General features: G+C 48.8%; 1 protein-coding gene across 1 annotated transcript in view; it reads left to right on the top strand.

Annotated features, from left to right (window-relative positions):
• Csmd1 (CUB and Sushi multiple domains 1) overlaps nucleotides 1-14,166 on the top strand; it is a 1,673,782-nt gene that overhangs the window by 1,351,320 nt on the left and 308,296 nt on the right. Inside the window, exons 13-17 of the mRNA XM_047550875.1 lie at nucleotides 1,598-1,780; nucleotides 2,998-3,324; nucleotides 4,276-4,470; nucleotides 9,264-9,402; nucleotides 12,220-12,407. Of these exons, the coding sequence (XP_047406831.1) occupies nucleotides 1,598-1,780; nucleotides 2,998-3,324; nucleotides 4,276-4,470; nucleotides 9,264-9,402; nucleotides 12,220-12,407 (1,032 nt within the window). The remainder of the gene's footprint in view (nucleotides 1-1,597; nucleotides 1,781-2,997; nucleotides 3,325-4,275; nucleotides 4,471-9,263; nucleotides 9,403-12,219; nucleotides 12,408-14,166) is intronic.

Here is a 14,166-nt window from a genome sequence, read left to right as displayed (position 1 = left end):
CCACATAATGCAGCAGAAGAGCAGAAGGGCCGGGGGGGCCTCGTGAGGGACACCATGGGCGGGAGGCCTGCGTGCAGACAGCCACTCCGGGGTCTCTGGTCCAGGCCTGCCAGCACCACACCGTCCCTCTTATGGTCCCTGCCAACTCTTAAATGTCCCACCTCCGCTCAGCTCCATTACTGGGGACCACATCTCAGTGTGCATTTTGGAAGGACAAACTATGGCCATTGTTAATAAAACGTAAATTTGGATTTGCTGCTGGCTTTCCCAAGCCCTTGCAGAATTTGAGAAGAAAAACTAATTGGTAATCAAATAAATACTCATACGAATGAACGAATGAGGCGATGAATAAATAAATAAATCCAAATGCCTAAAAAGCCTAAAACAGAAAACCCCAGTGGTTCTCTCCTGGGCTGTGGGTCCCCAGGAGCCATGCTGGGTTTGGGGAGACTCGGGCCACACCTCCAGGTGGCCTGACCTCTCCCTCAGGGTGTCTGTGCTTCCTGTGTCCCAGCGCTGTGCTCCTTCGGGGGGAACCTCATGGGACCCACGTGCACCGTTTGGTTCTTGACCTCCCTCCAGGGACTGGAAGCCTCCTGAGAACAAGGGCCGTCTGGCTCCCCCGCCAACCCTGCTGCCCAGCAGAGGAGCCGGCACGCACTGGCTCTCAAAAGCACTGGGAACGACTAAGTATAGAGCATGTCTTGGCCGGTACGCTCCGTGCTGCTGAGCTGCAGACCGAGCAGAGTGAAGCCTGCGTCCACATCCCACTGCGGTGATGGGTTGATGAAGGGCGGCTTCTTTCTGTGCATTCTCTTTTCTGAAAACCCTAAATATGCGCTTCCACAATCAGTGTTCCCACTTACTCACATTGTCGAACGTGTGGATATATTCATGCCACATAAACGCATACATGATTAATTACAGATTACCATATGTACCTTTCCATTTATATTATTTTTATACAATATTTTCTTTTCTTCTAAGACCTTAACTTGGAAAATCGAATTTGCTCTGTTCTATTACAAACCTACGCATGGTCTTCTAATATCATTGTGAAAACTATTTGACACACTTGCTCTCCTTTAATCTTTGGGACAAACAGTAATTTCTATTTATTTAAGTCTTAGTTTTCTGACTGTTAATGTGCAAAGGTTCACGTTGTGAAATAAAGGCTTAACAGGTCAACACACGATGAGCGCTAGCGTCCATTCAAGGCAGTCTTCACGTCGGTCGCGCTGACTTGAGCGGGCTGGCGTGGGCAGGGCTGCAGAGCGAGACCATAGGAGCCTCAGGTTCAGTGCAGCGATGGCAGACTCAGGCTGGAGGGGCCGCGAAGACGCACCTGTTAGCGTCGACGCGTGTGCCGCCGGCATGTCTGTGTGGCACGTGCGTCTTCAGGACAGCCACGTAAGTGCCCTCCTCTCACAAGCAACTCGCAGTGTCTTCTGGCTTCTGTGATGGTTCCATAAATTGAGTGTCTTTTTGAGATCATTTATGAAAACGGCGTTCAGACCACCAAAAAGAAGCCGCCGACATGGGAGGTAACAATGTTCGTTGTATGATTTTAATGGCTCATTTGTTTTCCGACTTCCAGAAATCGAAAAGGGAGGCTGTGGGGACCCCGGTGTCCCCGCCTACGGGAAGCGGCTGGGCAGCAGCTTTCTGCACGGAGACACGCTCACCTTTGAGTGCCAGGCGGCCTTCGAGCTGGTGGGGGAGAGAGTCATCACCTGCCAGCAGAACAACCAGTGGTCGGGCAACAAGCCAAGCTGCGTGTGTGAGTGCCTGTCCTGTGCGGCCCAGGGGCGAGCAGGGGAGGCAACGCCCAAGGGGAGGCGTGTGCCCAAGAGGCATTCCCAAACACCAGCTTTCTAGCTTCCCCATTATAGCGATCTGTACCGAGCACTTTCTACTACAGGAGCTGAAACTTGCCATTGTCTCCCTTGAGAGTTCCTGACAGGTGCTGAGTCAGACTGAGGCGCAGCAATGAGACTCTAGGATTCTATTAACCAGCTTTTCATGGCTGTGACAAAATACCTGAGACATTCAACCTAGGGAGGAGAAACAGTTTCAGATGTTTTAGTCCAAGGTTGGCTGGCTTCATTGCTGTGTGCCTGAGGCAAGGTTGAACATTATGGCGGTGGGAAGGAGTGGTGGTGAAGAGGGGCGGGGAGGAAGAGTCCAGGGGCAAAATAGATCCTCCATGTCACCTGTCAGAACCCTCCTCCTCCATGGAGGCCCCACCTCCTCGGATATTAGTCACCTCCCACAGTGCCACCAGCTGACACTACACTGTCAACACATGAACCTTTGGGACATTTTAGACCCAAAGCACAGCTGATTAAAAGTTTTTAAATTGATGAATGAGCACAGCAGTGGCTGGAGAGTGGAATGGGATCATGTGAGAAACACGCAAAACTTCCAGAACAGAGAGCAGGTGCTTATGCTCCATGCAAAGCACACATTCTTGAAAGTAAAATATCCAGAGGAGTCACATGTTGCCCAACTGCAGCACCATCTGATTTTCTCATTACTTATTGTTAATCTTTGCCCACAACTAAAAAGAATTTAATAAATAACTTGAAAAAGTACACTTTAAAGGAAAAAGAGCAAAAGTTATCACAGAAGAGCAGACCACAGGGCTCCTCAGACACAAACGTACATTTTCATGCTAATGTTTCCTCTGGAGGAAGAAAGTCTTAACTAGAAATTGTAGCATTTAGCTCACACTCTTAACCAACTGGAGGGGACCATGTGTATTTTAAAGCCTCTCTGGATTACACGAAGTCCCTGGCTGTGCCGACAAGGTAATGGAACATGCTGCCTACAGTTTGGGAAGGAGAAAACACTGTGCTCCGGGACCTGGTTTTACAGTGGCTGTCCGTCGCGGCCACCTGCAGGCCTGGGTCGCCTGCCTCTTCTCAGCAGGCAGGTCCGGGGGGTGGTTCTTTGGGGCATGCAAACCTGTTTGAAAACATATTCCTGTCTCCACAGTCTCATGTTTCTTCAACTTCACGGCATCATCTGGGATTATTCTTTCTCCAAACTATCCAGAGGAGTATGGCAACAACATGAATTGCGTCTGGCTGATTATATCTGAGCCAGGAAGCAGGATTCACCTCATCTTCAATGATTTTGACGTGGAGCCTCAGTTTGACTTTCTGGCGGTCAAAGACGACGGGATTTCTGATATAACCGTCCTCGGTACTTTCTCTGGCAACGAGGTGCCTGCCCAGCTGGCCAGCAGTGGGCACATAGTGCGCCTGGAATTCCAGTCAGACCACTCCACCACGGGCAGAGGGTTCAACATCACGTACACCAGTAAGTGAGCTCCTGCCCGCGTTTTGATCACGCGCACCGAAGCTGGAGGTCCAGGCCAAACCTCAAAGCTCTGTGATCATTATCAAAGAACCGAGAGCAGCAAAATGTCATGACATTGCTCTGGTGACCAAACCAAATTTCCACTGTATCTAGGTTAGACCCTCAGTCACCCCAGAGCAGGTGCTGGTTCCCACATCCCGCTCTCCTCTCGATTTTCCAAGACTCCATCTCTCCGTCCTTCCTTCCATCCACCCATCTGTGCATCCTCCTCAGGACAACAGCATGATGAGGAGGATGGACGTGCTAGAGGGCGGGAGCCAGAACACCAGCACTTGGAAGTATGGGTGGGTTTTGAGAAGATAGCTCTTTGGCTCAGATCCCTGTTTGCAACACAGATTGTAGAGAAGAACATCCACGGAAGTGCCTTCTAGAGACCAAAGTGAAACAATAAGTGTGAGCAATACTAAGCTGTGTCTTCTGACTGCTTCTCTTAGGTTCTGTATTTAGCATTCGGCTCTAATTATTTAGTCCTACAGGAGCTCTGGAATCTTGCCTTAAAATCACTCACTTTGTAAATAAAGATCACTCCGCTTGTTTCATCGGGAGCGACCCCTCGGGGAGGAAACCAGGCTTGGCCGACCCTGCCTGGATGAGAGGGGCCCTGAGCCTCAGCTCCTCCCACACCAGAGTCGTGCCTCTTATCAGAGCACAGCAGGAGTGTCCTCCAGGCCAAAGTGCTGCCTGGGTGACAGTCTGTCACACCCACGATCTCTGTGCTCCCTTGCAGATAGTAATGCCCTGCTTACCCATGTGTTTATTGATCTGTGGATGATGTAACTGAAATTCGGGGAATAGTTGCTTTATAAATGGGTTCGTTTCCTTCTTTCTTAATACACATAACTGAAATCTGAGCTTCTTTGTTCTACTATTTTTCTCTCTTCTCTTCGCCAGCATTTGGTCAGAATGAGTGTCACGATCCTGGCATTCCTATCAATGGGAGGCGTTTTGGCGACAGGTTTCTGCTTGGCAGCTCCGTATCCTTCCACTGCGACGACGGCTTTGTCAAGACGCAGGGGTCGGAGTCCATCACCTGCATCCTGCAGGACGGGAACGTGGTCTGGAGTGCCACCGTCCCTCGCTGTGAAGGTGGGCCCCGTCCTCAGCCTCCCTGGCCTCTGCAACCGGCCGCCCCCTTTAAAAAGCTGGGTCAGCAGCTTTCTAGAGTGCCAGAGCTAGGAACCTCAGACGGTCTTGAGCACAGCCAGCTGAACCTCACCGTCCCGGAAGGGCTCGCCGGGGGGCTTCCTCAGAATCTCCCAGGGAGGGTGGGTCCCAGGCACCCCCAGCTCCGGTGGTCCTCGGCTTTAGCGTGTCACATGGCCTCAGCCACATGCTCCTGAGGAGCTCCTGTGCACACACTCATCTCTGTGTCCATGCTGCCCCCCTGGAGTGAGGACAGTTGTGTTGGAGGATGTCCTCTCGTCCCGTAATATCTCATCTAACTCAGTTAATTGCACCTGCATGCTCCTGTCCCCAAACACCATCATGGGCTGTGGGCAGAGACTGGGCCACTGATGCAGGAACGGGGGGCTCAATCCGACCCATGACAGCAGTATGGTTTCAGTTAACGATTTGCTTCCTTCGTCATAGCTCACATACATCAGACCTAATTTTCTTCTTGATACTCCTGGTCTGCCTACCTGTGCTAAGACCAGAGGTAATAAGACCATGACCTTTAATTGTTGCTCAGTGTAAACACGTTTGCCTCAGACAAAAGCACGCATCCTCCCCGTCTTAAGAGTTCACTCACAATGAGCTAAGGAACTTTTTCTTTTCAAAGTTATCTCTGGTGAATCCCTAAGATACGCACACTAACAAACAAAAGTAGCATGCCACTCTGATCTTGAGCATCGTCAAGGTTTTAAACAAGTTGCAGAGATGAACTGTGGGTAACTGTGGAGAAGACTGGCATTTCTTGGCCCTGCGTTGAGGATATTAAATTCATACTGAGTCTCAGCATTTTCCTTGTCTTTTGAGCCCCAGCTTACATGTTAGGGTTAGTATCATGAAACAGTTGAGCAAGTATGATGAGAGGTTTGATCACAAGTGCTTTTTGTTCTAAACAGTTAAGAGTCGGAAACAATGACACGTCACAGCAGGGAGCTGGCTGAGTAAGTGAGACACAGACCTATGCCATGGTGTCACACGTCATTAACAAAGGTCACAGGGTCACAGAGATCCTGAGTCGCTACCGTGCGAGAGGCCAGGGGTACAAGCACATGTGTTTACAGGTGTTTGAGCCATAAGCCTGCGTTAGCATCCTGGAGGGCTGGGCACTAAAATGTCAATCATGGCTTGAGGGATTGTTTTCCTCTTGGTTTTCTTTGATGTGCCCAGTTGTCTGAAGTCAACATGTTTCTTTTCAACATGTAAATAGGAAATAAACAGGCTAGCTGAGGGGACTCTCCTGCTGGGGTGCTTCGGTGGGACACCAACAAACCCTCAGCTCCGAGAGGTCAGTGCAGAACCCAGCTCCAGCCTGTGGTGAGACTGAGCTCCCGCAGGCCAGGGCCACCCGCCTCGTCCTGCCTGAGCAACCTGCCAGGTGGCCTGCACTTCCAGGAAACACTTCGGCCAGCCCTACTCTCCTTCTTTCCTCAGCTGTTAGGACATTCGGTGGACTCTGGGCACCATCCATGGGTGGAACCCGGATACACTGAAGGATACACAGCATAACTTTTATTTCACTCTACCTTGATCATTTATTTTAAACATATATCTTTATGTGTTATATTTATAAAATGTTAACAATGGGTCGTTTTCAAGCCTTTATAATTGAGTGAATGTACACACGTGGCGTGTTCACGCGTGTCACAGGAACGGTGTTGCAGCTGATCTTGCCTGAACTCCGCTCTCGCCCTGCAGACCCCAGCTTGCCTTCAGGCATGAAGACGTTCTTGAGCAGGACTTTGAAATGAACAGGCTCTGGACCCTCCTCCTCACCCACAAACATGCCAGCTGTCTCTGTGCCCGTTATCCACAGTAGCTGTGGGCAGAGGCATCACAGCTGAGGCTGGGCCTGTTCCTGAGCACCCCAGCAGAGAGAGGGCCCTGTGAGCGCAGGTAGTTGCAGGAGACCAGATGAGGGGAACCAGGACATGAACCCTGAGTGGAGGGCTCTGCATTCTTCGAGTCCTAAGAGGAGCCCCCACCGGGTGAAGCTAAATGCAAACTCCAGCTATAGGCCAGTAACAAAGAAAACCCTTAACAGAAAGGAGGGATTCCTGGTGGAAGACTTTGGAAGTTTTTCTGCCCCACCAAACTCGATCGCTGTGCATTAGCTGGGTCTCAGGGAAGGCAGGGCGGTGTACTCTGGTGGCAGGGTCAACCAGATCGCCATCAATGGCCTGCTGGAAAGAAATGGTCCAGCTTCCAGAGGGAAAGCCCAGGGGCAGCAAAGGATAGCAGCAAACTGAACCGAAGAGGGGTGCACACTCCTCAGGTCCCCACGGAGCTCTCGGGGTCACCGTTTCTCTCCAGCAGACTTTATAGAAATCAATTAAATAATTGGTCAAAATTGAGTCTTAACAAGTTAAAATGAAAGCAGACCACTTCCCTAACGACATTCCAATTGAGGTGCAGATGTATGATCAAAGCAGGACCACAAGCACACATCTCAACCCCAGAAGCCCTCTCTCAGTAATAGTGTGTTCTGAAGAGGAACTCAGAGTTCAGATGCTGCACTGCCTGCAAGTCGTGCGAAGGGAGACCTTCCACTGACAGCAAAGTGGGGCAGCCTGGAGCACAGGATCAGGACACAGGAACCTGGAGCCAGGAGTAAAAGGTGCAGACGGAGATGCATTCACGTAGTATGAGCTCACGCTCGCCGGCTCTTTGCTAGCAGCGGTGGTAGACGGACCCTGAGATTCTGATAGGAGGGACCAGGAGAGGAGACAGGTCCACACTGTTGGAAGCCTTGGAGAAGTGGTCATCACGGAAATAACACAGCTTCACATGAGCAATGGTGGTCGCGCAGCAGCCCATGTTGGCCGAGTCACTGGAGCTCACACACCAGTGCGTCCCGGACACGGTGGTAGAATCTGTGACCTCAATGGGTCTGTTCTACCTCCGACCTGCTCTCATCCTTCCGCACAGCTCCGTGACGTCTTTAAAAACACAAGCTATCAAGCAACACTTGGTACACATGTAAGAAGGTCTCCCAATTGCAAGAGCTTCGAAGTTCTCTATTGGCCATGCCTTTCACACGTCGTGTCTTGGATAGTTAATTCAACATGAAATACGTACAATCAATATATTTAGTTTTACTGTGGCTATGGCCAAATGTGATGTGCTACATCACTTCGAGAAGTACAGGAATTAAATTCTGCATCCTATGCAACATATTACATGACCATATAATTCATATGCCATTAATGTGAATTTAAGAACTTAGAAAAATAGTTCACATTAATTAGTAAGAACCAGTTTTTTTAAAAAATCATTACATGAAGTTCAGTTTTCTTCAGAAAATCAGTTTCATAAAATTGACTGATATGTACTATATTCTAATTATAGAAATCAAACATGGTTCGCATAACTACGTATCACAGCTTATTTGGAAGAGGGTCATGAAAGAATAATATATCAGTGGCCCCCATAACTAATATATTTTTTAGTTTCTATACTTTATTCTGAATAAAATTTTTCATTTATTAAAGTTAGATTATAGCCAGGCAGGGTGGCACATGCCTGTAATCCCCGTGGCTCCTGCAGCTGAGGCAAGAGGATCACAAGTTTGAGGCCAGCCTCAGCAACTTAGCGAGGCCCTAAGCAACTTAGTGATACCCTGATTCAAAGTAAAGAATAAAAAGGGCTGGGGATGTGATTCAGTGGTTAAACAACCTGGGGTTCAAACCCCAGCACAAAAACAAAAATGTTACTTGAAATGTATTTGTGAATTTCAGTCTTTAGTCATGTTCTTCCCATAATCACTTACTTTGTTCCTGGTTTTGTGTTATAAATGAAGTTCCTCTGATCTTATCTACATATTTTTTGTCAGGGGGCTAGGACATCAAACTCTGGGTGGAAGGGTAAAGATGTCTTCAGCATTTCATTACATACGGTCATTTTTCCGCAAAAGGAATAGCACTCCTAAAGGATATGTGTGTTTTAAACCGCATACATTTCCACACATCGTGGCCTCTATGTTCACAGAGAAGATCAGATGGCAAAGCACTTGGATACAGAATGCGCAGAATCGGAAGACCTGGTGGCCAGGGGAAGCTTGTTCTTCACTGCAGGGTTCGTGGTTGGGACACTGTTGTTTGAGGACCTTTAGGTGACACAAAATTTGCACAGCCCGGGGACATACTTCTTAAAACTCCCTTTCCCTTTGTAATTAGAGACCACAGTTTGTCACTCACTCTTCAGAAGGATAGGCACAGTCTCATTCTGTGCTTACCGAGTTTCACACTTTTCTTTTCAGGATACACCAACAATTTAAGATCCAGTGTGGCAAATCATTTTAGCAAAATGAACACAACCCAGAGTGAACACACACACACACACACACGCGCGCCCCGGCTCACACGTCTCGGGTGCGTCATAGCTAGGTGTAAGGTAATCTCATCCTCAGGGGACGCTCGCTGATTCCTAACTCGTGTGAGATGTGCTTAGAGAGGCGTGTGCGGGGGTTCCTGAGGGCTGGACGAGCCGCTCACTGTAGACCGCTGGAGGACTGCCGAGAGCTGAGGGCAGACACCCCTGCGAAGCCTGGGCCCTGCTTTCAGGAAACTCACGGCCTTCTTGGCAATAGGCGCTGCTTTCATACCTGGGAACACTGAATCCACGCCCAGAAAAGCAGCCCGTTTCCGTGGCGACGCTGCTGTGGCATCTCCTCCCACACTGGCTTTGTCCTGATGGTGTGTGTCTTCCTCTAGCCCCATGTGGTGGACATCTGACAGCCTCGAGCGGGGTCATTTTGCCTCCCGGATGGCCAGGATATTATAAGGACTCTTTGAATTGCGAATGGATCATTGAAGCAAAACCGGGACATTCTATCAAGATAACTTTTGACAGGTAAGATGAGCCTTTTCCTTCATCCGGTCCTGGGACCCATATCTGTTCCGTGTTTTAAATCAGTGGATCTTAAAACTTTCTAGGATGACCGTTTCTTGGTCTTGCAAAGGGGCTTACGCAACAGGCGCAGTCGATGAGTGCGTCCGTGCTGTTCCTCCTGAGCGTCAGCCTCCCGCCTAAGTGAGCTGACAGTTCTGCTGCTGTGGACAGAGGAGGTGGCCAGGCGACCGTCCCCCACCCCTGGGGCTGATCCCGGAGTCTGCCCTGGGTGACTGACTCCCAGCAGAACCTGGAGCCTGTCCTGCAGCTGGCGCCTGCAGGGGAGGAAGTTCTGCCAGGTACTTGGTGTCACAGGACCCAGCCCCTGTCCCTCTGGTGCCTTCTGTGCCCTCTGGGGCAGCACAGAAAAGGCCTCTCCAGTTCTGGTGTCAGCTGTCAATAACTAGAGACTATTGAATGTCCAGAGTGGATCACGGGCCAATGCAGTAGACGAGTTGTCTGTCATTGCCCAGGGCAATGTTGTCACTGGAGCACAGTGTGGCTTTGCTCCTCGATGATGGATTTGATAGCCTGCGAAAGTGAGCGAGCTATTTGGGCACTAGGTGATAAGGTGTTTTCCCATCTCACTCAACACTGAAATCGATTTGATGATTAAAAACTAAAACTGGTTTGGAAGAAGCCCTAGGCATTGAAATCCAGAGAAGGACCTTTGGTAGAGTTCTGAGCTCACGCCCCTGAGTGCTATCCTGCTTCTCTCATGACGATCTTCTGGGCCACACTGCATTCAGAGTTTTTGCATCCAGAATATTCTAGTGTCTCAAGGTAGATGCACTTCATGACATTATTCCGTGTTTTGTTTTCCAGTAATTTTTTAAGAATTTGAGGTCAGTATAGGAAAGATTATCCATGTTGGATAATAATAACCAGTAGGTTAACCCTTTGAAATAAGGAAAGAAGTTGGTTTGTATATTTCAAGAGAGGATTCCTGCAAATAACATTAATCATTTGAAAAGCAGTATCTCAATAAATATTCAGTAAATCAGGTTTGGTTGCCTACAAGTGTTTACACTGCTCCTTAGGGGCCTGTGAAGGAAGCATAGCATGCAGCAGGCCAGACTCTAACCCTTCAGTACAAACTGTGACCTCGCTTTCTCAGCATGGTCTCTCAGCACTCGGGGCCAGCTTCCTGGAGCAGGATACTAGTGTGGTGTTCCCCAGCGTGGTCCACTCTGTGTCCAGTGCAATGTCTCGCCAACATCTCCGCATAAGGACCTAATGTTTCTGATATTTGGAGCATCAGGGGCGACCACCATAGACACATTGCCCAGCCCCTCAAGGATGAGCCGCCCAGTGTGTGGACTTGCACCCTGGCCGGGAGGAGCCCTCTTGGTGGTCTTGCTTGTCCATATGCTTTTCAATTCCATGAGGGTGACTTTGTCAGCAGTGTGAGTCAGGCCACAGGCCCCTGGGAGTGCTCGGGTTCTCTGCTCTGAGGTTCTGAGGTCACAAAGCTGCCGAGAGGTGCACTCTACCGGTCCTGCAGGAGAGGAAAGCTTGAATACGGACATCAACCACGCGAAGGCTTGCACGCTTGTCAGTCTTCTGGAGTTTGAGCTCAAGCATCTGAGGAATCATAATCTTTAGGGCACCAGCTGGTCCCAAATGCTCCGGCCTGTGACGCTCTTCTGGTCTGGCCACGTGATTCAGGGTTGTCTTGTGGAAGAGCAGTTTCCGGGCCCACCTCCTAGAGGGAATATGCTTTTAGTGTGCACTTTCACTCGGGCAAGCTTTCCCAGTTTCATGATAAACAGGGCAGAACCTTTGGCTTGATGTCATTTTTGCTGCTGTGCGCAGTGCCACTAAGGTAACTTCCTGTCGCCCGTTGATTTCCTGTTCACCAACAATACCCAGGGCCGGGCGTGGGGAATAGTGGCGCAGGCTTCTGAGGATTCGTTGGCTCACATTTCTGAGTGAGTCAGAGGCTTATGAGGCCTCAGCTGCTCCCTGAGAGGAAAACCACACACTTGGAAATCAGGTTAGCTCTTGGAGGACTAGACAGGCCATTTAGAAAATTGCCTCCGTGCCTGGAACGGTACCAGCATCACGTCAAAGGGGACCCAAGTGGCTGTGACTTTATATAAATGCAACTGCAGCCAGAGTCTCTGGAAGCACAAGAGAGTGGAGCATTTCTTGGAAGCTGTTCTCACTTTTTCAAGTCACTAAAGTTACCTTTTAGTTTCTGAAGTAGTTCAGCTTTAGTCCCATGTCCTGTTAATGCCACTTAAAAACACACCGGACTCTGTTAAGGAAAGGGACCCAAATGTTGTGTGCTTTGAACCCCTTTTTCCTTTAGGAGATCATTTCACTTGAGTGTCTATTCCAAGGTGTCCGTGATCATGTCAAACAGGGAATTGTGAAAACACTCTTAAAATGCAAAAGCATGGATTGCTCTCTAATTGACAATTATCTGTCTGTTCACCTAATGAAACAATCTCACTCATGGGATCTCTTTTATCAGAAGTGAAGAATAACCTTCATTTATATCTGTCATGTTACAAGGTTGAGTGTTACATAAGATTGCGGGGGTTAGAGTGTCCCGTTTCTTCCAGAAAAACACACTCATTCTTAACTCCACGTTTATAGGTGTGTATATATGTACATATGCAGGTATGTGTGCATACATACATGTACACATGTAATTGTAAGCATTTTATTCACGTTGATGCGTATGGGGTTCAGTTAATGGGCGAGGGAGCCAGGACAGGTGTGTGAGTTAATGGGGCCTGAACAGCTTTCTGACCTGCTGCTCGTGTGCAGGTTCCAGACGGAAGTCAATTATGACACTCTGGAAGTCCGGGACGGGCCCAGCAGCTCGTCCCCGCTGGTGGGGGAGTACCACGGCACGCAGGCGCCCCAGTTCCTGGTCAGCACGGGCAGCTTCCTGTACCTGCTCTTCACCACCGACAGCAGCCGCTCCAGCGTGGGCTTCCTCATCCACTATGAGAGTAAGTGCCTCCCTGGGGCGCAGGCGCACACCCTGCCTTCCGTCCTGCAGACCAGCGGGCTGGCGGGTGACCGTCGGGCAGTGTCAAGCCATCTGCGCAAGTCTAAGGACTCTCTGTGGCGCACCTTGGGGTCTCTCCTTTACACTCCCCCAAACACTTACCGATTGTCCATTAAAAAGTAAAGTGATAAATACTTAAGTGTGTTGTCACCTCACTGTGGAGGGTGATAATATACTTTCTTCATTAGGAAGGGTATCTTTTGGCCTGAAGCATTATGGGACATCACACTAAAAGTGCATACCTGGGCTCTGAGTGGAGCGAGGACCCGATATGGGGGCCCATGTGGCGCAGGTGTAGTCCGTAGAACACGCCAAGGCGTCTCACTGGCTACAGAGCATGTGGCGGGGCAGGAGTGAGTCCCAGCCAAACCTCGCCACCTGCCAGCTTGATAGCTGAGTGTTCCCACAGTTGCTAATGAGGTGCAGGGTATTTCACAGGCATTCCAAGTGGAAAAGTTTCCTTCTCTTTTTGTTTCCTCTAGTCAAAAATACAAGCTTAATTTTAGCTTTTGAAATGATGAGATCCACTTGTTATATTATCTTTGGGTCACGTTTACTCAAACATACTTCTGGAATCTAGCCGAGGGGTGGGTGTTCCCTAAGAATGCATTTTTAATGAGAGTGAATACAAAACCCAACAAAGTAGGCCATTCTCTCTGGAAAGGCTCCGCTCTCCCCACCCGCGTGGGGCAGGAGTGGGGTGACCACAGGCTTGAAGGAGCCACACCATTATTTTGCAGGAATTTAATGGTTGCTCTTTTTCATCAATTTATCTGAAAATAAATGAGATAAATTTAATGTCATTGCTAATATATATTTTACATATGTACATATATAATTTCTGAATCCAGAGATTTTAATTCTTCAGCATTTTAATCTTCTTTCTTTCTCTTACCTCCCTTTTACCTTGCAAATCTCTGCCTGAACTGATATCCTGTGCATGCACATTCCTCTGCTTTACACACATGTATAAGTACACACAAGCACACATGGCATGTGTGTAAGGCTGTGTGTGCTTCTGATAAGAAGGGAATCATACCATATTCTGATGGCAAGAAAATCAATTGCTAGTAACTTAAAGATCAACTTCAAACCTGATACAAAGGTACTAGTCATGCTTCATAGATACTTACATGGGTCTAGCATGCATCTCAAAGTAACCGTCCTTAAATTTTAAGAACCAGGAAATGTCCCACTTCCCTCCTTTTCGATGTCCCTGTACGTTAGCACAGGTATAGGTTGAGTCATTTGAATTCATAAAAGTCCCAAGCACTGAGGAGCAAAACTTTCCACGTTTCCACCCCACACCTTGTTTTCAACCAGAGTCGTGCAGCCTTGTCCACCCAGAGTGAGTGAAACTTGGGAGAAGTGGTATTTCCAGCCTCTGATAAGTGTGATCAGAGTTTTTCATCTTCCCTTGTCTCTCCATTTGAGTAGCTGGGGAGTGGTTTGCCTGTTTTTGCCACGTTAAGAATGCTCAACAGGCCACATGCCAGTCGTAGAAGTAATTTTATGTGTTCGTTAGCTCGGATACACAAGTTCTCTTATTGTTTTTTTCTGGAATGGAATGGTAGGAGGTCTGCTCTCGGGTTTCTCTCTGGCTCGTCTTTCTCGCTAATACGATAATTTAACACAGGCTGGCTTAACCAGGAGGTGGCCCTTCCAGCAATCTTCCAAACCTTACAAGAATTGCTGGAGTT

This window comes from Sciurus carolinensis, chromosome 4, assembly GCF_902686445.1.
Source record: "Sciurus carolinensis chromosome 4, mSciCar1.2, whole genome shotgun sequence".
NCBI classification, from domain to species: Eukaryota; Metazoa; Chordata; class Mammalia; order Rodentia; family Sciuridae; genus Sciurus; species Sciurus carolinensis.
Note: the sequence above shows the minus strand (reverse complement) of the source record. Positions and strands in the feature narration are given on the sequence as shown.